At 41.3% G+C, this 23,218-nt stretch overlaps 1 protein-coding gene across 7 annotated transcripts in view; it reads left to right on the top strand.

Annotated features, from left to right (window-relative positions):
- The window catches only part of rbfox3a (RNA binding fox-1 homolog 3a), a 585,838-nt gene that overhangs the window by 446,094 nt on the left and 116,526 nt on the right, over positions 1–23,218 (top strand). The window contains exon 1 of one of the 7 annotated variants that reach the window (XM_061755994.1): positions 5,354–5,813. The exons of the other annotated variants lie outside the window; for them this stretch is intronic. Coding sequence (XP_061611978.1) covers positions 5,688–5,813 — 126 coding nt within the window. The 5' untranslated portion in view covers positions 5,354–5,687. Of the gene's footprint in view, positions 1–5,353; positions 5,814–23,218 lie in introns of those variants that run through there. 7 annotated transcript variants of the gene reach the window in all.

Below are 23,218 nucleotides of genomic sequence, written 5' to 3'. Positions count from 1 at the left end.
TACCAGGAACCCATTCTCTTCAAGTTATCTGTCATATTTCAGAACTGCAACCTACCTGGCATACCTTGAACCACAAGGTGTTCAGTTTTCAGAGACATGGCCAAGGTAAGAAAAGCTGAAAAAAGACCACCACCGAACGAGATACTTAAGATGAAGCTGGGCCAAGAAATATCTGAAGACAGATTTCTCAAAGGTTTTATGGACTGATGAAATGAGAGTGACTCTTGACGGGCCAGATGGATGGGCCTGTGGCTGGATCACTAACGGGCACAGAGTTCCACTTTGACTCAGATGCCAGCAAAGTGGAGGTGGGATACTGGTATTGGCTGGTATTGTTAAGGATGAGCTGGTTGAAATTTTTTTGGGTTGAAGATGGGGTCAAAATAAACTCCCAAACATACTGTCAGTTTTTAGAAGACACTCTTCAGGCAGTGGTATAGGAAGAAGTCTGCATCTTTCAAAAACACAGATTTTTATGCAGGACAATGCGCCATCACATGCATCCAAGTACTCCTCTGCGTGGCTGGCCAGTAAATGCTTGAAAGACATGGCCATGGCATGGTGCCCTTCCTCACCTGACCTGAACCCAATTGAGAACTTATGGGCAATTCTTAAACGGGAGATAAACATTAAAGGAAAACAGTACATCTCTCAGAAGAATGTCTCGGAGGCTGTGGTTTCTGTGCAAGGCTTATCACCCTTATTGAACAGAAGGGTGGCTATATTGGTCACTTTTTAATTTCTATCACTTTTTATTAGAAAGTTTTGTGTTTGTTAATAATTCTCACTTATCCATCCATCCATCTTCTTCCGCTTATCCGGGTCAGTAGCTTTAGCAAGAACGCCCAGACTTCCCTCTCCCCAGCCACTTCATCCAGCTCTTCTGGGGGGATCCTGAGGCACTTTGAGGCCAACTGGGAGACATAGTCTCTCCAGCGTGTCCTGGGTCGCCCCCGGGGTCTCCTCCCGGTGGGACATGCCCGGAATACCTCACCAGGGAGGTGGCTGGGGCATCTGATTCGGATGCCTCCCAGCATCTGGCTCCTCTCAATGTGGAGGAGTAGTGGCTCTACTCTGAGCTCCTCCCGGATGACCGAGCTTCTCCCCCTATCTCTAAAAGAGAGCCCCTAGTTTCACACATTGATATCTATCAGACATACTTTTTGAATTTATATCAAAGCCAATGTTGGATAGTTGACAGTAATGAATGATCAACAGTGTTGAAAGCCTTAGACAAGTCAATAAACAGAGCAGCAGAGTGTTTCTTTGGTCAAGTGCAGAAACTTTATAATCCGTAACCAGAGTGAGAGTTGACCATTATAATCGATTGCAGTAATTTAGATGAACATGACAATCTAGAGATAGGTCTGTACATATTAGGGTAATTAATTCTTCCTCCTTTATGCAGTGGAAGAACATGAGCAGTTTTACAAATCTTCCAGGAGACAAGGACAGATTAAAAATACAGTATATGATAGTGCCTCAGCAATTAAGGGGGGTATGTTTCTGATCAAGTTTCAGTACATCCTTGTTTTTAACTTTTTCACTTAGATTGCTATTTGCTGTCATCACATTTTGTACATGCTGTAAAAGGATGACATCTTGAACATACAAAACATAATGATAAGGTAAGAACAATCAAAAATGTTTTGGGGAACATTTTGTTTCCATACAAACCACGTATGTGTGTTGCTGGACAAATCCTCCCACTTGGAGCTCAGTTTCCACAGCATGCTTCAATTTATCGACTTCAAACTAGCATTTACAAACCCAGCTTGGTGTAATCTTTCTGCTTGAACTGCCTGCTAGAATGTTCTGTGGCCAACTGTTTATTGTCGTGGCATCAGAGTGCAGACCATTGAGTACGCAGTCCGCCTATCCTTCCTGCATTGTGCGTCCCTCTGGCAATAGGCTGCCGCTCCCCAATGAGCAGGGCTCAGCACAGGCCACACTCTTTGAATGGTGTTCCCGTTGTTAACTCTCAGCAATGAGAGTCGCATTGTTTGTTTGTTTGTCTGTTTGTATGGTAGTGAGCAGGCTACTTTCCACCATGGGCAAACTAGGACCTTTCCTAAATTGTTCAATGATGATGACATTGAGATTCAACTTTAAATGACCAAATCCATGAAATTTCACAAGACCACTTTGTCAATATGTACATACATAACATTGCACTGTTTTAATTCATGGTTTCACAGTACCCATTTTGATGTAGTACAACAGCAACCACTAAGACAGATACACGAGTACACAAAATATATATCATTTATATATGTGTGTGTGTGTGTGTGCACCACTTATTATAGACACTGTGGTCATTATAATACATTTCTAATGCTGTCTTCAGTATGTCCTCACATATACATATTTTATGATTTACATTTGGTACATTTTTTTTAATATAATTAATTTATTACTTAGCCCATTTATGCCAACAAGTTAATCGCAATGCTCCAAAAATTCTCTGATGACCTGAAATACACTTTAAATCCCCACATTATACATATATTGTAATATGAAAATCACATTAAATAATTCTACTGCTATATCTTAATGAAACTGTGATGATTTCCATATGAAAGCAAAGTCTCTGAACATGGGAACATACAGGATGACTGATACCTGCATTGCTCTTATTTTTCCCTCCGTCATTCGATTCCCTGTGTGGATCGTGCGGCTCCGCCCTCCCCTTCTCCCCCTCCTCCTCTCCTCAACAGAGGAGGTGCGTAAAAGACAGATGCTCTGTGAAACATAACCATTCCGCCTGTGTCGTAGTACACCAATCAACACACATAACATCAAATTATAGATAAACTATTGTTTGCTTTCACCAAGGTCCCACAGGTGGACAGAATGTTAGATGGAGGCGGGTGAGAGAGTGAGTGGGGGATGTGTATCCTACCACAGTATATCTCATTATTCAGCCATTAGCTCTTTTCTTTCTGGGGAAATGCCTCGCTTAAAGGAAAATATCCTCTACACCGCGGCGCTATAAATTAAATTAAGCCGTTGCATTAGCACTGTGATTTGTGTGAGTGTGTGTGTGTGTGCGTGTCTGTGTGGATTGTTATTGCTCCCATTCTTAATTATTTCATATGCCTTTATTTCAAGAGATGGGTATTAGGCTACATCATTGCAAGAATTGTTCAAGGAAAAGAAAGGAAGAAAACCGAAGCAATCCTTTTTTGACTGAACAAAGCCTATAAGCAGCTGGTGACAAAGCGCTCTCGTAGCATTGAGATCATGTTAATCCTGTCGTAACTAAATTGATTTACAGGGGGAATAATGTATTTAGGATCAAATGCATTGAGCATTTTATAGATTTTGTTTCCTTTTCAGCATACAAATGCATGTACAATATGGTTAGTTTTGAGGTAGCATAGCACTAATTCATTCTTTCTAGGGCTGCAACCACTGATTATTTTAATAATTGATTAATCTGTCTTCCCGGCACAGTGGCCGACTGGTTAGAGCGTCAGCCTCACAGTTCTGAGGACCCAGGTTCAATCCCCGGCCCCGCCTGTGTGGCGTTTGCATGTTCTCCCTGTGCCTGCATGGGTTTTCTCCGGGCACTCCGGTTTCCTCCCACATCCCAAAAACATGCATTAATTGGGGACTCTAAATTGCCCGTAGGTGTGAATGTGAGTGCGAATGTTGTTTGTTTGTATGTGCCCTGCGATTGGCTGGCAACCAGTTCAGGGTGTACCCCGCCTCCTGCCCGATGATAGCTGGGATAGGCTCCAGCACGCCCGCGACCCGAGTGAGGAGAAGCGGCTCAGAAAATGAATGGATGGATTAATCTGTCTTTATTTTGATTATTGATGAATTAATTAAAAACATTTAATGTCCAACTTTTTCAAAAACCGGAGACTATTTCAAATTGACAGTGCAGAAAATGCACAAACATAATTTTTTTTTCTTTTGGGGGGGGGGGGGGGGGGGGGTGGGCGGGAGGGAGGGAGAATTGATTATAATTCAGTTACTGGTTTGGTTCATAGCAACAGAAAATAGGCATAGGGGTGTTGATCATTGTATACCAAAACTTTGTAAATGTCTTATTTTGCTTAATCACAAAGATAATAGAGGACAACATAAATCAGAGAATATTTACTGTTGAGAGGCTGAAATTCCAAGGATTTAGCTGCTTTTTAACAATGTCTCTCAACCAAAGGTGTTAAACTCAATATTGTCTCAAAGCCAAATATAGTAAGTTTCCTTCTGAAGGAAGTTAAGACTGTGAAACCATATAAATGTATCAATGCCTAATAACAAATTGATGGATAACTTCTTTTGAAATGTAATAATCAACTAAAATAATTTGTTCAGCTATTGTTTTTTTTAAAAGGTTTGATAACAATAAATACTTACAATATCTCACCGTTATTCAAAGTCAAGAAAATGTGCATTTATAGTACAGAATTTAGCAAGAAACACAAAGTAGAATGGACATGATTTTCTTTAGTGGGCCACATAAAATGATGTGGCGGGCCGGATCTGGTCCCCGGGCCATGAGTTTGACACCTGTGCTCTTAAAGATTAATTGATTATCAAAATAGTTGTCGATAAATTACATCGAGTAGTTGTCAATTAATCGATTAATTGTTACACCTAATTCTTACAATTACATTTGGAAAAGAGTAGTTGGGAGGAGGAGCATAGTAATTGATAAATTGATCATTTCCAATTTGGTTGATTATGTGGAATTAATTGTTGATTAGGAGTGTCTTGAAGCAAAATGAAGTCCACGACTAGGTTGCAACCTCTAGCGATGCTGTTGATTCCGTCCCAACTACGAAGATTGTTTGTTTAAAAAAAAAAAAAAAAAACTACATGGTATCAGCCCTAAGAAGTTGTGCTACTCCACGCAGACCTCCACTATGTCAACTCCTTTCGTTATTATTGTCGTATCAAGCATTCTTCTGCTCGATACATTAAAGCGGGAGTCTAGATTTTTTCCGAGACAGATTATCATATCACATTGAAAATAAATACAGATTATAAAATGATCATTTATTTCCCCATGTACCTGCAAATCAAGGAAATGAAGTAGATGAGTTGGCCACTGTCCACCCTTAAACCGCTCAAGAATGGGTTAGTTGGTATAGATCATATGCTCTCAATTTTGATACGTTCTTTTAAGTGTATTAGTGTGTGTGAAAGAGAAAGCAAGACACACACTCTCTCCATCTCAACCCCCTCCAAACCCTCCCATACCCATCATCTTTTCTCCAATCTCCTTCCCTTAAGGACCTCCCAATCCTCATTTGCCCCGCCTCCCCCCTCTCCCTCCTCCCTTTTTCTGCTTCTCTGTGTTTCTCTTCTCTGTCTCAACCTCCCTCCCTTAACCATTTGCATGCCCCGGCTTCGCCGCCTCTTTCTCAAAGTAAACAGAGGAGAGAAGAATAGAAGCAGAAGCATCACTTTGCCTGCACTTCACATGAATCCCCCCACCCCACCCAACCCCCTCCGTCAAAACACTTTTACGCAGCGCTCTCCATCGCTTGTTTGGAGTTTCATCTGTGAGTGTGGGCATCCCTCGTCTACATCCGCTGAAGTAGTAAGTGTCTGCCTGCGCATCGCTTCGAAAGTACGAGGGAGGGGACAAGAAGTAGAGAGAGAGGTTGAGAGGTGAGAGGATAGACAGAGCGGTGCATCTGCTAAAAGAGGTGTAAAGAGAGTCTGTCTCTATGAGTAAGGTGTCCCGTCTTCACATGCTGTGCTCTATGGCAAACTCTGGCTGTGTTCTGCTGTCCGGGACCGGGATGTTACCCCATTCTCTGCAATGCCCCCCTGCCTTCCTCTATCTTCCCCAGGTAAGAAGCACCAATGAGCACTCACACCCACTTCTGATATGCATCCCTCATGTTCTCTTGTCCCTCTTCTGTTCATTTCAATTCTAGCATGACTGTATAATCGTACTGGATTCCTTTCATCCACTTTCATGCAACTTTTTCAACTTCTAAAATGTTGCGTCACAAACGTCTCACATCTAGCTAAATCTAAGTGTGGTTTTATTTCTGTTTGTTTTCGTTTGTTTGTTTTGATTCGATTTTCATTTGGTAATTCTCACAATTAAAACAAATACTACGCTAAATTCCCCAAAACATATATATATATATATATATATATATATAAAATTCAGGCAAATGCAGGAGTTAATACAAACGTTTTTTTAAATTTTATTTTATTTTATTATTATTTTTTTTATTTTGTGCTGATCCAAATTAGTGTTGTTCTCATTTTGGCAGTTGTTTTCATCCTGAGTTTCTACTTTCCTCGTATGTGTCTGCAGCTCGCTCTCAACTTCATATCAGTGTGTGTGATGTGTTTGTGAGAAATTGTGTGCGTGTGTGTCTGTGTGTGTGTGTGTGAGAGAGCATGTGGTGTGTGTGTTCAGTGGGCAGCAGGACAGTGACAGATGTCGGCTGTGAACTGAATTAGACAATAGAACCAAATGACTACTGGCGCACTTCTTGAAGTGGCCCCACTCAGATGGCTGTGTTTCTATTAACTGTGCCTCATTTCCTTAGTTATCACTCTGTGGGCTTCGCTTAGTTTGCCATACTGTAAAAGTATTCAATTGACTCTACATTGGTCAATTTCTGGGCCACAACGCAGCCTCTTAAGTGTGTGTGGATGTTTTTTTGTTTTTTGTTTTTACTGCTGGCACACGAGCACTAGTGGCAGGCATCCCCCCAATTTTTTTTTTCCTCCAGACAGTTTGTTATTGCAGGCATATAAAATATGATAAGACTGGAGAGAGATGCCATATAAAATATGATCGGGCCTGCAGTGAGCTAACCTGCCACGTCCAGCCTCCAAATAGCTGCCACACATCACCTTTACGGGACGGCCCAGAACCACCAGCCTGCTGGCAGCACACACATATGCACACAAAGCGGGTTAGATACGCACATAACTCACAGAACATGCACCAGCTGGGATGCGCACACACACACAACACACACACACACACGCACACACTCGAACTTAAACCCTCAGTTAGATGTGAGGACACAAGCACAATGCGTCCTCTGGGAAACAGTCTGTTAGTCCCTCACTGTGTGTTTTTATTTATTTGCTTATGGTTGATTCCTATTTGTTCACTGACTTTAAAAAATATATACTTTTTGTCCACTCTGGAATTGATTGAAGTTGTTATGGAATTTGCGCTATTAAAAAAAAAAGAAGAAAAAATGGGCTGCTGAGAAATTGTAATGGAGAATCTGGCTCAGTCTTGTTTATGGCAATAAAGCCATCAAAGTTTTCTCTCTGATTGTGACTTTTGACGTCAAAATTGAATGTATTTGAAGAATGCAATTCAGTATGTCTGTTTTACACCATGCGGTTTGCTGGCGACCGGTTCAGGGTGTACCCCGCCACCCGCCCGAAGATAGCTGGGATAGGCTCCAGCAGCCCGCTACGCTAGTGAGGATAAGCATTAAAGAAGATGGATGGATGTTTTACACTACTGCATCACTTTTGGATGCAAAATGTGTTTGTACCTTACATTTCGGGCTTTTTTTCCCCCGATGATTTCTAGTCATTCTGAATCCGTTACCTGTCATTTTATTCTGTGCAGGAGTGATATTTTAGAGCAGTTGTTCTCAAACCTTTTACACCTGAGTGTACCAAGTGCCACCGTAATGCCTAACATACAGTAGCCTTGTAGGCTCATGTGTTGATTAAAAGAAATGAGGCACTTTTTTCTCCTAATATATATATATATATATATATATATATATATATATAGTAATTCATGCAGAATTAGAACATTAATTCTGGGTTTATATACAGGACAATAACTACAATTAATGACTCAATAAAAATGTACTGCACATAAAAGTTAAATAAGAAATTGTACCTAAATAAATGAAAACAGTTAAAAACGGTAAATGCAAAGGTATTATACTTAAAAGTTAAATACAACTGAACTACCTTTCAAAAAATGTAGTGTACTGGTTTAAAAAAAAGTTTCAATCACTAACATTATGCACAGTATGAAGATTCAATGCAATGATACTTCGCTCACTTGTGGTACTCTTACCGCACTTTGAGAACCCATTTTTTTAGAGCATGAATAGTGATGGACACAACGAGGTGAGAGTTATACAGTATGACCCGCACATGCCAGGCAACAACTAATGTTTGCAATTAGAATTGATGGATGTTGGCCTTTTTTAATTGTCGTTTGAATGAATGTTCCTTGCAACTGCAGTAAGATACACGCATCGCTCCTGACTCAGTGTTGTGTGTATAAGTTTCTGAGCAGGATCCCACGCTTCATGTGCCCTCTCCTCATCTATCCATCCATTTGCAGACAACATGGATCACAGCTAAACATCCGTGCACTCTAAAACATTCATCTCCTCCCTGTCTGTGTATTGAATTTCCATTCTCCCTCTCTTCTTCAATCCTTCTTTGTATTGCGCTCCCGCTCTTTTCCCAAGGCGACGGCTTGGGGGGGGAAAAAAAAAAAAGTCCTCGTAAGTCAATACGATGTGCTAAATCTGCTTGTGCAAGCTCCCCTGCTCTCCCCAGGGAGGGAGGGAAGGAGGAGGAAGGAGTTGTTGAAGGGGGAATCTTTACCAAGGCGCACCTAATAGTTAAACACTTCCTTTCTGGTGGTCAGAACGCACAGAGTAATGTGGTGGAGTACAGCCCCGCCGCTCGCCGCACTCTTTGCTCTTTTGCGCTCATGTCTTGGTGGTCTTTGTTCTTGCTTTTCCGGCCTCGGCGTAGTGCTTGTATTGCTATACTACAGTATTTGATTGTTCTTTGTCTCATGTGGATATTATTTTCTAACAAATAAAACGTTTCACTTTGGTCGTGGAAACAATACGAAATCATTCCCAAGGCATTTTGTTTTCTCAACTTCATCAAGCTAGCGGTTTATTTTCTGTTCTTAATTATTGCAGAGAGATGGAGTTCAACATCACACTCGCATGAGGTTGCTTTACCTCAGAAATATTACCTAAGTTACGGTTATATAATTCAATGAGGGGTTTCAAATTACGGTGAGTACTATGGGTAGATCGTATATGAGGCATTAAACAAGAGGAACCCTGCAAAGTTCTGCGTAGTAGACAACGAGGAGAACACTTTTTTTTATTATCGACTGAAAAATTCTTGATTTGAATGCAAATGAATCAGTGGACTATTCAGTGGACCGGCCCTATTCTACTCTGTATGTGCATACACATGTATTGTTTTACTGTTTATTTTTAACACTGTAGAAAGTCATAGGATTTCAGAAAACTTGTAGCAAAAACATTTTTTTAATGTAGCTGAGAAATGAAATAAATATCTCCAGTAAATAGGCATATAGCAGAAAAGAAACATATGACGCAAATGGGAATTTCCAGCATATACTAAATGGTCAACATCAACATAACCATCAGTTTATCGAATTATGGGACACGCTTGGTTTCATTTACATTGCATTGTGGTGTTAAAGCTCTAGGTACTTTGTTATTGCTCAACATTACTTGACCATTTAATCCGAGCCTCCAATTTCAAAAGGCCCAATGTCTAATATCAACAGCATACATTGCTGCTGCTGTTTTATTGTTTCGCATTAGCCTTTATGCTTTCACATTAACATGTTAGCAGCTGTTTTTTGGGGGTTTGTTTTTCATACTCAGTAAAATGTGTTTGAACCGGGCCAGAGTCCTCCATCAGTGTCTTGAATAGTTCATGGACTATCCAACAAATGTTAACAAGTGACAAAAAAAAAATGATGCATGAAAAAATCAGTTACAATCACACAAAAATGATCATTTCGAACTACCTTCTAAGGGATAGTTTTTAACCACTAAAACTATATTTTTGTCAATTAGAAAGCAGTTAAATGATTAGGGTTAGGGCAAATTACTTTTGTATGTTACTACAACTTTTATGGGAGGTGTTTTTTTTTTTTTTTTTTTTTTTTTTAGCTAAACCTAAAATTATGTACATTTTTGATTCGACAGAGTGTGTTATTATAAAGAGGAAACATTCACCACAAATAGCAACAGACTAAAAAAAAAAAAAGAACTGGCTACAGATAATTATAAATAAACACATAAAACAAGTATTGAACCAAACAAAAAGCAAAGTTTGAAAGAGAGAGTGCACTTTCTTGTTAGATCATGACCTTTTAGAATTTTTGTTTCCCAAATTTTAGACCAAATTATTACTGTTTGTTTTATTGTTGTATTACAGTATTTTGAACAGGTTGTGCAGACTTTAATCTGTCTTCAATCTGCCTGTTAATGACTATCACAAGCCGCTAACTGTATACCATATGAGCAAGAAGTGTTTGTCTCCCTTTAGTCTGAAGACTTTGCATCTGAACGCATTCAAAACGTTTTTTTTTTTAAATTCACAAAATGTGCGGTCTTGTTTTAAAGTAGGCAACACAGAAATAGAATGCCCAGAATGCCCTTTTTCAAGTGATTCTAGTTGGTCTTTTCCACCTGACATTTGAGAGGGACGTATATCTCATGAATATCTGTTACGTAAACAAACTTTTCTCTGATGTTATAAGTGTTATTCTTCATTTAAATGTTGAAAACAGCTTTGCTCTGACTGGTCCTGCTCTGACGTGATATGACGGCATCTTTGTGGCTCGGGACAGCCGAGCGTTCGTTCGGATCTTTTGACGCGGGGTCTTACTATCATTGTCAAGCAGAATTCACCAAGCATTGGATTGTTGTTGGTGAGAATAAAAACAGAGGAGGATATTTTGATATTTTTTTACTTGAACATAACATTCGCACACATTCTGGCAACACTGATTGCGAGCCTCGCTATTTCATCCACAGTTACATTATGAATTATAAATATAGTTAAGTATTCTTGTAAAATACAATAAAATAATACCTTTTCGACTGTATTTGTATAGCTTGTTGGCAGCTGAGACCCACTCACTTAAAACCCGGAAATGCCGTGTTGCCATTTAGTTGAGTTGAGCGAGTGAGTACCAACCAGGAAGGTGGCAGGTAGGTCTTGAATCTTAGTTGTCAAAGCTACATCATAACAATGGCAATTTTAAATCCACCCTTTTTGCAAGCCTTATGCCGTTTATTGGCTTTTGCCTTCACTCAACAAACAGCATAGATGTCAGGCTTAACACCTTGCCACAGACTCATTTTGAAGTATGTTATGCATGAAACAGCAGAAAAAAATTGGATTTTGATGGCATGGGGCCTTTAACAACATTTTGCTTTACCATACAGTTGATGTGCACATGCAGCCATAAGATCTGGATTGATTAGATAAAAACTGGCCCTCCTCCCACGTTGGGGCATTTTCTTTGTCTGACCTGCCGGAATGTCTGGCTCCACTTCCGCCATCTACTTTCTTGTACTGACACAAGTTCGCTAAGCCTTGATAAGCTCACCTGCTCTCAGGCCAAGTTCATACCCCTCGTGCTTTACATCCCTCAAAGTTACTGCTGAATCCTTAATGTAATTTTTTTTTCCCACCATATACTAAACACACATCCGAATAGACTGTGTGCTGCCTCTCATTAGCTGTTCTCACCCGTGTGCCAATATATATAACACGAAGAATGTAATTGGCCTCGGCAGAGGTCTTTGTTTTTCTTTCCTCTTCAATCTTGTCTTCCATCCTCCTGAATTTTTTTCTTCATCTCTTTATTTCCATGCCCCTTTTGTCTTCTCCTCCCTTTCTTTTTATTCTATGATGTAGAATAGGAGAAACACATTAGACCTTGAAGTCACTGCCGTATAACAACTGATTATTTGGATGTGAGGGCAATAATTGTTCCCATATCTCTGTGTTGCTCTACAAATACATGGAGCAATGCAGTCACTTGTAATGTCTCTGATAAAGTGGCATAAAGCCACATTAGGTGTTTCATGTTTGTTCATGTGTTTGTTTGTTTATCTGGGTAAAGTAAAAGACCTTCAACAGATTGTCCTCAAAACCTTAAGGGTAGTGCATGTAGAAAGGAAGAATACATGAAATCTTCTTGAACATTCAATAAATGTTTTGGATTTTTTTTCACTCACTTTGTTAAGATTAAGTCTTTTTTTCCCTTTGAATTTCTTATTTCTTTGCTCCTATTGCAGCAGTCACACCTTACAATGCGGCCACATTAAAAGACAAAATTAGCAAAGAAGTGAATTTTAAATGAATGAAATATCGACATTATTTACAAAATCAGTTTGTGCATTAAACAATAATGTAAAACATCATCGCTACCCATTTGCTGAAACCTATGATTATTTGTTCATATTTATGAGTCTAATATCTAGTCTCCATCTGCAGGAGGTGGATAGCAATCATGGTGTACAATTTGATTCAAACTAGGATTTTGGACCTTTGTGGAGGTCAGCATTCCACTGTTATTAAAGGAAAAGTAAAAGCCAAAAAACACCAACCTCTTTTAGTATCTCTCTGCTTAGTTACAATGACAGCCTCCTTGAAATGATAGGCTGCAACTGGGATATTTGTGTGTCATAAATCCGCCATCGTTCCATTGGTGTTTACGGCCGCTCCGTAAGCATAGGGGAAAAAATGGCCAAGACAAAGCTCAGCCTCAATCCCCACATCTCGCATCTTGTCAGCATCCCAAACCATCTGTTGCACTTATGCACCCACCAAGGAAATTTAACTCCTCTCCAAACTAAAGTTGGAAGCTATTTACCTGGCATCACCTCACTTATTCCAAAGGAAAGGTTTTGTTCTTCATCGTTAAAACAAAGAACAATTTGAACCAAAGATAATGCCGATTTATGAGAATGTAGTGTATTTTTTTTCTAGTTCATAATATACTGTAGCAACAGTACATTGTGAGACACCTCCCTTCGTCATGCTTGTAAAGGGGTGGAATATTTGCGTAAACCTTTGCTTTAGGAGAATATACTGTACACCAATATTTATGAATTACCTGGTAAACTAGTGTAGTACAGTATATACAGTGGGTACCGAAAGTATTCAGACCCCCTTATATTGCAGCCATTTGCTCAAATCATTTAAGTTCATTTTTTTCACATTAATGTACACACAGCATCCCATATTGCCAGAAAAAAAACTGAATTTTTGAAATTTTTGCAGATTTATTAAAAAGGAAAAACTGAAATATCACACAGCCATAAGTATTCAGACCCTTTGCTCAGTATTTAGTAGAAGCACCCTTTTGAGCTAATACAGCCATGAGTCTTTTGGGGAATGATGCAACAAGTTTTTCACACCTGGATTTGGGGATCAACTGCCATTCCTCCTTGCAGATCCTCTCCAGTTCTGTCAGGTTGGATGGTGAACGTTGGTGGGCAGCCATTTTCAGGTCTTTCCAGAGATGCGCAATTGGGTTTAAGTCAGGGCTCTGGCTGGGCCATTCAAAAACAGCCACGGAGTTGTACTAAAGCCACTCCTTCGGTATTTTAGCTGTGTGCTTAGGGTTATTGTCTTTTTTGAAGGTGAACCTTCGGCCCAGTCTGAGGTTCTGAGCACTCTGGAGAAGGTTTTCGTCCAGGATATCCCTGTACTTGGCCGCATTCATCTTTTCTTCGATTGCAACCAGTCTCCCTGTCCCTGCAGCTGAAAAACACCCCCGCAGCATGATGCTGCCACCACCATGCTTCACTGTTGGGGCTGTATTGGACAGGTGATGAGCAGTGCCTGGTTTTCTCCACACATGCCACTTAGAATTAAGGCCGGCAATTTTTATCTTGGTATCATCAGACCAAAGACTCTTATTTCTCACCATCTTGGAGTCCTTCAGGTGTTTTTTTTTTTTTTTTTTTTTGAGCAAACTCCATGTCGGCTTTCATGTGTCTTGCACTTAGGAGAGCCTTCTGTCGAGCTACTCTGCCATAAAGCCCCGACTGGGTGAGGGCTGCAGTGATGGTTGACTTTCTAGAACTTTCTCCCACCTCCCGACTACAGCTCTGGAGCTCAGCCACAGTGATCTTTGGGTTCTTCTTTAGCTCTCTCACTAAGGCTCTTCTCCCCCTGCAATTGCTCAGTTTGGCCGGACGGGCAGCTCTAGGAAGGGTTCTGATCGTCCCAAACGTCTTCCATTTCAGGATTATGGAGGCCACTGTGCTCTTAGGAACCTTAAGTGCAGCAGAAATTGTTTTCTAACCTTGGTCTGTGCCTTGCCACAATTCTGTCTCTGAGCTCTTCAGGCAGTTCATTTGACCTCATGATTCTCATTTGCACTGACATGCACTGTGAGCTGTAAGGTCTTATATAGACAGGTGGGTTGCTTTCCTAATCAAGTTCAATCAGTATAATCAAACACAGCTGGACTCCAATGAAGGTGTAGAACCATCTCAAGGTTGATCAGAAGAAATGGACAGCACCCGAGTTAAATATGAGTATGACAGCAAAGGGTCTGAATACTTATGGCTGTGCGATATTTCAGTTTTTCTTTTTGAATAAATCAGCAAAAATTTCAACAATTCCGTTTGTTTTTTTCTGTCAATATGGGGTGCTGTGCGTACATTAATGAGGGAAAAAAATGAACTTAAATGATTTTAACAAATGGCTGCAATATATATAGTGAAAATTTAAGGGTTGTTCTGAAAACTTTCCGTACCCACTGTACAAGCAAATCTAAATGTTTTGCAATCCTGTATTTTGTAAGTTAGATTTGTGAATAGGATAGTAGTAGCAAAGAGTTCAGAATATTTCAGAAATGATCATTCCATGTGGTGGCGGCCCGGTCCGTATTCGGCACTGGTTGCTAAACTACTGCACAGGTGCATGTTTCCCTTTCCTCCTAGTGTGGACGTAAAGTAGTTAAAACGGAAAGCCCTGGCTTTGCTTATAACGAGGAGGAGGTGTGATGCAAACAAAGCATATTTGGCATTGCTATTTTTACTTTAAGCTAACATTTGTACTGTTAAAAATCCAAAATCTAACTTTTCTACCACTTTCAACCAACATGGTATTTTGAACGTGGTGGAGATTTCTATCCTTCGCTGCGCCACACCGCGGGCATTTGTATGTGTTCCAAGCCACTATGTTCTCCATTACTGAACAACTCCAAAATATTTCACTGTTATCACTTTGGAATCGCTTCGCCACCACCTCTCCTGTTATATACGCCGTCTGTCGTCACAGGCTGCTGCCATCCGAATTGAACATTTTTTCCATTTGGGCGTGTTTGCCGTAATGGAGCTGACGCGGCAGCACATACACAAGAATGTGTTGGTCGATGCACCACTGCACTCTGCTAAGTTCAGTGTGTAGCCTTTTTCACACTTCACTTGGTTTTTGTAGCGGGGTAGGACACAGGATGCCGCAGCTCAAGGATGTCCATATTTGGCACTTGTTCCTTAGCCGGTAGACAGTTTTTCTCAAAGCCACAACTTCACCAAAAGCTCTTGTGGTGTAAAATTACCATGCCATCGTCTCTTCTTTTGGATGCGCCTTCTGTCGTCACAGTGGCGCCACTTCCGAACTGGCGATTTTTCAATTCAAGCGACTCTGTGCACGTTGCCTGATGCGGCGTCAGCGCATACACAATGAATGGGGTGGTCAACAGAGCACTGCGTTCTGCCAAGTGCAGTGTGAAAATAACTTAAAAAGACTTTAAGAATGCACAGTGCAAGAAGGGGGTCTGGCCTTAATAACGTTGTAGGAAGTTGCGTTGCATGCTGTGTTCATGCAATTGAAGGATGCACAGCACAACTAGATTAGATTTGTTAACTATAACAATGTTGCCGTTTTTTTCAACTACATTTAAGTTCCTTGTTATAATCTAACATGATAATCAGCCATTTTTCTTCTTTAAAATTCCCACTAAATGTTTAGTTTTCTCACAATGTTTGTTTGTTAGCATGCATAACTACTGTTTCAATTTCCATAAAACTTCCTGTAGCGTTGAAGCAAGAGTCAAGAATGAGGCCATTACGTTTTGGTGCAAATCCAGAAAAAAATTGTGAAGAATTAACACTTTTATTAACATTACAAGATTTTACACACGTTTCTAAATTTCATGGTTAATGAATGAAATGGCAGGAAATGGCTATCCATGGAAATAAGTTATTTAGTCCTGAACCAAATGTTTTTTTTAGCCTTTGTGTAAGTCTATGCTCCACTAAATGTAAGTTGTAGCTGCACATATACAATATTTCTTAAACTTACATTAAAGTCTCTATGATCATTCTAATTTCTACCTCTTGTGTAAAGTTTTATTTTTGCTAGTATAATAACACATTTGTCCATTTTTAAATTGTTGAACTAAGTGGGGTCCCTGAAATTTTTACAGAGAAGAGAATTTATCTAAGAAAAGGTTAGAAAAATTGTTGTAGCCACTGGGACCAACAGGGAAAAATAAGAGTGATGAATAAAATTGAATCACACAGTTAGAACTTAAACGGAAAACAAGGAGGACCATAGAGACAGGAGAGATGTGAGAGGAGGAGGTCACAGTTTGAGACACCAAAGGTTTCAGGTATTGTGTCAGATAAAGGTCTCTGAACAGGTGGATAGCTTTGCAGTTAAAGGTTATCCAGACAAGCTATCTTGTTAGTGCAGCATCAAAATGACAGTATACAGTAGAGAGCAGGGTCATAAGGTCAGAGGTTGCAACCCCTAACGCAGCTGGGGAGAACCCTGCTGTCATTTGTTTAAGGTTACAGTTGTCGAGGAGTCCGAGGGTGTATTTTTTTTCTACTCCTTTTTTTTGGGGGGTTGTAGGTGGCATGTAATTACCCCCAGTATTTACCCCTGGATTCAACCAGCTGACTGACAGCACGTGAAGCAAAGGGACTGTTGGAGTGTTTGCCTGCGTGCATGCATGTGTGCGTGTGTGTGTAAAGCTACATTATTTTACGTATATAGCATATAAAAATCATTAGTCTATATTACGAAAGCATTTGAATAAATGTCTTTGGGCCATATTCGTCCTTGTGCACAAGTCAGAAAAGGCACGCAGCTGTGCGCTTCTGACTGCGCGCATTCTCCTGTCCACTCAAATCTGTCATTTACACACCCACAAGCAAGGTACGCATCCAGGGTGGAGTCGCCCTAAAATTTGGACATTCCCTGTCAAGTCTGGCGCACATTCTCTCGTGCACTCAAGCACCTTTTACTTCCGCACTTCAGAGGCTGTAGTAAGTGTAGCGCCCCATGAATGCAGATAAATGCCAGAGATGACGCCTACCCGTGTGGACGCCCCAGTTACGTACTTTCTAGTATTGTCTATGTTTTTGTGGTTTTCGTTCGTCTTTGGAGACATTACGCGACTCACTTACACAAGGGAAGACTTGCTAAACATCAGGGAGTCTACCCCGGACTTTCTTTCACCAACTTTCGCAAATCCGCTCAGTTTTCTCCCCGAGTTACTCCCCGGGGTAGCGACTGCGGTCTATGGCGCATGGAGGCGAAGGCGACGCCACAGAGGGAAGCGAGCCGGCATCCAAGTGAAGCGCCACAAGAGAGGATATAGACTGGCGTTCCCGTCGATCCACCTCGCGAATATATGCTCCCTACCCAACAAAATGGACGAGCTTCATCTTCTGATAAAGACCAGTAAAGACTTCGGACGTTCCGCCGCCCTGTGCTTTACGGAGACTTGGCTTTGTAGGCTGCCCCCGGTGGGGCCGTTATGCTTCCCGGCTTCCATCTTCACCGTGCAGACCGCGTCATGGAATTATCGGGGAAAACAAAAGGCGGCGGGATATGCTTCTATATCAATGAAAAATGGTGTACGGACATCACGGAGCTCAGCACACACAGCAGCCTGCATTTAAAGTCACTGTTTTTGAACTGTAAGCCATTCTACTTGCCGCGTGAGTTTGCATCTTTCATTCTCGCCGGTGTTTACATTATGCCTCAAGCTAACACGAACGCCGCACTGCTAATGCTCGCTGAACAAGTAAATGAACTTGGGAAAAAAAACACCCAGACTCACCACTCATTATTCTCGGGGACTTTAACGAAGCTTAACTCAACCACAAACTCCCTAAATACAAGCAGCACATCGACTGTCCTACCAGGGAAAATAACATTTTAGACCACTGCTATGCTATGCTAAATAACGCATATAGTGCAATACCTCGTGCAGATCTGGGCTCGTCTGAGCACTGCTTAAATCACTTCATACCAACATACAGGCAAGAACTTAAATATGCGAAGCCTACGGTGAAAAAGTGGACCAAAGAAGCAAAGATAGAACTTCAAAGCTGTCTAGACTGCACAGACTGGAGTGTCTTTGAAAATTCAGCTCGCAGCCTGGATGAATATACGGACACTGTCACATCGTATATCAGTTTCTGTGAAGAGGTGTGTCGACCAACAGTCATTTCGCACATTCAATAACAACAAACCGTGGTTCACTTCCAAACTTAAGCAACTTCACCAGGCTAAAGAAACCAGTTGACTAAAGAAATTAACATTGCAAAGAGAAACTATGCAGTAATGTTAGAAAAACAGTTTAGCACTAACGACTCTAAATCAGTCTGGCATGCATTAGAATCGCTAACCAATTACAAGCGACCAACCCCCCAAGCTGAGAACAATAAAAGACTAGCCGACAACTTGAACACTTTCTACTGCAGATTTGAAAAGGATACTTTCACACCCCACACCAACCCAGCCGCACCACCGACCACCATCACACCTCTGACTTCTGCGTTGAGCAGCCACGAACAGGATGTGAGACGCATCTTCAAACAAGAAAAGATTAACAAAGCGGCAGACCCAAACCTTGTGTGCCCATCCTGCCTCAAAGTCTGTGCGGACCAGCTCGCTCCAGTCTTCACACAGATCTTCAATTGGTCTCTGGAACTGTTCGAGGTACCATCCAGTTTCAAACGCGCCACCATCATCCCAGTCCCCCAGAAACCTGCAATCTCGGGTCTGAATGACTCCAGGCCTGTCGCCTTGACATCTGTGGTCATGAAGTCATTTGAACGCCTCATGCTGGACCACCTCAAGAGCGTCACAGGTCCCCTGCTGGACCCACTGCAGTTTGCCTACCGAAACAGGTCTGCGGATGATGGAGTCAACATGGGACTAGAACACCTCGACGGCAAGGGGACCTACGCGAGGATCCTGTTCGTGGACTTCAGCTCTGCCTTCAACACCATCATCCCCGAACTCCTCTCCTCCAAGCTTCTCCAGATCAGTGTCTCGCCTGCCATCTGCCAATGGATTTACAGCTTCCTGACGGGCAGGACACAGCAGGTGAGGCCACCGCATCTACACGCACGATCAGCACCAGGACGCCCCAAGGCTGTATCCTCTCTCCGCTGCTCTTCTCTCTCTCTACACGAACGATTGCACCTCAACGCACCTGGCTGTCAAAGTCCTGAAGTTTGCAGACGACACCACAATCATCGGCCTCAAAGACGGTGATGGAGCGGCTGGAGCTGTGGTGCGGCCGACACAACCTGGTGCTGAATATGCTCAAGACTGTAGAGATGATTGTGGACTTTAGGAAGCATCCTTCGCCACAGCTCCCCCTCACGCTGTCCAACTGCCCTGTGTCAACCATCGAGACCTTCAAGCTCCTGGGAATTACAGTCTTTTGGACCTGAAGTGGGAGTTCAACATCAATTCCATCCTCAAAAAGGCCCAGCAGAGGATGTACTTCCTGCGGCTTCTGAGGAAGCACGGCCTGCCACAGGAGCTGGTGAGGCATTTCTACACAGCGGTCATCGAATCAGTCCTGTGGTCTGGTTTGGTGCTGCTACAAAAAAGGAAAAACTCCGACTACAACGGACAATCAAAACTGCTGAAAAGCTTGTCGGTACCCGCCTACCCACCCTTGAGGACTTGCACGCTGCCAGAACTAAGACAAGAGCATGCAAAATCCTCTCGGACCCTCCACATCCCGGTCACCGGCTCTTCCAGCTCCTTCCCTCAGGTAGACGCTACCGAACAATGCAAACTAAAACTAGCAGACATTCCAACAGCTTCTTCCTCTTGCCATTAACTTCTTAAACAGCTAACTTACATTTCCATTACAACATGCTGCCAAATGTTTTGTCTTGAATTTGTTGTCGCATTTCTGTCAGGCCAATTATACACTACTCATGCACTCACTGTAGTAGTCTCGCCACGCTGCACTATTTGCATATCTGTTGTTGACCGATACTGCCCACTCATATGCCTGAGTAGAATCTGCACCACTTGCACAATCGACATTGTCCCAGATTATCGCACTACTAGTCACTTTAAACTGCATACATTTCTTGAAGTCTCGGCACCCTTTGCACAATGGTCATTGCACCGGACTCTTGCTCTATTAGTAATTCAAACTGCTCTAATTGCTGGAGGACTCTGCACCTTTTTGCACAATTGTCACACAAAAAAAAAAATTGTTCCGGCAATACCAGACTACTAGTAACCTTTTAATGCTCAGTGACTGTTTTTCTCAATGTCTTTATGTCTCAAAAGTATTCTGTCAATTGACTGTCTGTTGTCGTACTAGAGCGGCTCCAACTACCGGAGACACATTCCTTGTGTGTTTTTGACATACTTGGCAAAATAAAGATGATTCTGATTCTGATGTGAAACATATTGCGTTTTGATTAATTTAACTGCCGCCAACAGCCCAGTGACTGCTGACCCATGCTTACAGTGTGGGACACACTTGGCCTATAATGTTCACCTATGCTCAGTGACTGCCCAACGGCAGTAATGAGTCCCTACCAAAATACTCTGATGACTGAACGTCAACATATTATAATAACAGTTGGGGAAAAATATTGCCGCTAGTGGACTTTTTTTCACCTGCTTCACGCATGCTGCTCGCGGCCTGGAGTTGTTTGTTTGTTTTTTAAGCGCCGCTCACTTTTAGAACAACTACAGTCATCATAATGGCGCAATGATGAGTTATATTTTGAATCGTTTGTTTTTATTTGATTTATGTCGGTGGTCAAATACATTAAAGTGACAGCGGTCTGTCGTGCAAGAAAAGATGCAGGACAATTCTGATATGGAACGGCAGGCACACCCATTTTTCTATTGCTGGACATCCAAACATTATTCAGTCATAAGCACAGTCTTCTGATTAAATTTCTTTTATTGGATTTATTTCATACAGAGTAAAAACAAAAAGACAAGGTCTCCTTCAAAGTGTCGTGTGCTAGACAAAGTTCTGCGCATGTCTCACTGTCAACGACACATCCGCTATGGAAAGTATTTTCCTATTTAAAGTGTGCTATACTTGAATTTTTATAACATTCACAAGTCTCAGGAAAACACCACGCTTCATGATTTACAGCCAGCTTCAGATTTCAATGAGTCACGCATCTTAGGCAGTTGCGTACGGTGGGTGTGTCAGAAGTCTGGACAGGAAAATGTCCATAGCTGAAAGGTGTGCAAGACAGGCACGTTAAAAAAAGACTTACACTAACAGGAGAATATGGCCCTTATATGTATTACAGCTAACAAAAACGTGTTTTTTTTCGAGGTATTGTTTTCACCCTCATTTTGTTTGGTTTGTTTGTTATTCATTTGTGTTTATATTTTGGTGGGGATCTGGATAAATAGTGAATATATTTTCCCCTACATTTCATAATGTTCCTTAATTTTGATGTAAATTTCAGCCACAATGACAAAAAATATATGTGCGCAGAAAAGGGGTATTTTTGAAGGTGTAGAATTTGTTGCTTACTGTGGCTATTTAATGGGAAAGGACAGAAAACCATATTTACTCACCTAAATTCCACTCGAAATAAACATTGCACACCTTGCTAACTGGCAGAAAACAACATAATTTATCTTAGCTAATCAGTGAAGAGATGTAATAATAATGAAAATGTTACAACTACTGTAACTGTAATAAAAGAAAGGTTAAAAAGTTTGAATTTCCAAGTATTTAATCGAGTGCCCCAAGGGTTTCATTAATTAAGATTGTTCCTCCCTGGCAGTTTTTGCCCCACTTCTTTTCAATTACAGGAATAGGATGTTGAGTACCCAGGGAAATATTTGCTCTCGCACCCACACCTTTAGATGCATGACAGATTTATACACATGTTCAACCCTAATCAAGCATGTCCTTTTACCTCCCCCTCTCTTAATTATCACTAATTGTAGCCATTAACAGGGGACTAAGGGGTAAATTGAACAGTGAGTCCAACACAAATATTGATGTTAATTGACAGAGAGGTTTTAAAGGGGCGTTGTCCCAAAATACCTCCAATAGTTTCCCATTAACCCTCATTCACATAGATCTTTCACTCTTAGAAAATCAAAATGATGCTTATCCTGGTCTCAACACTGGCTGCTGCTTATGCTGCTGCTGCTGCTGCTGTAGTGTGTGGATGTGTGCCCAAAAGCCTAAACCATCCATCAATCCAACCATCCATTTTCCATACCACTTATCCTCATTAGGGACGAGGGTGTGCTGGAGCCTATCCCACATGACTTTGGCAAGAGGCGGGGTACACCCTAGACTGGTTGCCAATCAATCCCAGGGCACATGCTGTATAGACAAACAGCCATTCACACTCAGATTCAAACCTCAGGACAATTTAGTCTACAATTAAAGTAACATGCATGTTTTTGTAATGTGGGAGGAAATCAGAGTACCCGGGGAAATAAAACACTTTAGCAGTGGGAGAACATGCAAAGAAACCTACTTCATACTATTGGTTCACCAAACGAAATTCATAATTTAAGAGTCATATCTGGTCCAGAGTCAAATCATATCCACCCATTCCATTTGAGCCAAGAAATTCAAAGAATCATCTTCCTAATTATGATGCACTACCAAAGCACAGGAAGAACTAACACAGCCGTATGCTATCAAGCAACTGCCGTGTGCAAAGTTAAACTGAACACAAAGAATAGCAAAAACTCCAAGTATATTTACTATGCACACAATAAATGTCTATAATGATGTCTGAAAATTCCACATTTTACTCTGAATATGAACAATTTAGGAATAAGACTGTCACCTCGTAATAATCGCTCGAGTGTGTTGTGTAGTTAGTAATCACTGATAGTGTAGGCATCACGGGTTCAGTGAATGTAAGTGTGAATGGTTGTCTGACTCAGTGTGACCAATCCAGGTCACCTGGGATAGGCTCGAACAAGCAGTATAAAAAAAATGGATGGATGAATAGTAGAATGAATCATTTGTGTAAGCATCTATTTGTTACTTTAATGAATTATATTGATCATATTGAACTCAACAAGCATGTTGCATTTCTGTCTCTGCTTGTCATCTGGGTTTTCCTCTTTGCAAACAAATGGTATTCTTCTGTGGGGAGTTCACAGATGAAAAATATAGTCGCACAATTTG

This window comes from Phyllopteryx taeniolatus, chromosome 19, assembly GCF_024500385.1.
Source record: "Phyllopteryx taeniolatus isolate TA_2022b chromosome 19, UOR_Ptae_1.2, whole genome shotgun sequence".
Classification (NCBI taxonomy): Eukaryota; Metazoa; Chordata; class Actinopteri; order Syngnathiformes; family Syngnathidae; genus Phyllopteryx; species Phyllopteryx taeniolatus.
The sequence above is the reverse complement of the archived record's forward strand: the minus strand, read 5'-3'. Positions and strand labels throughout refer to the sequence as shown.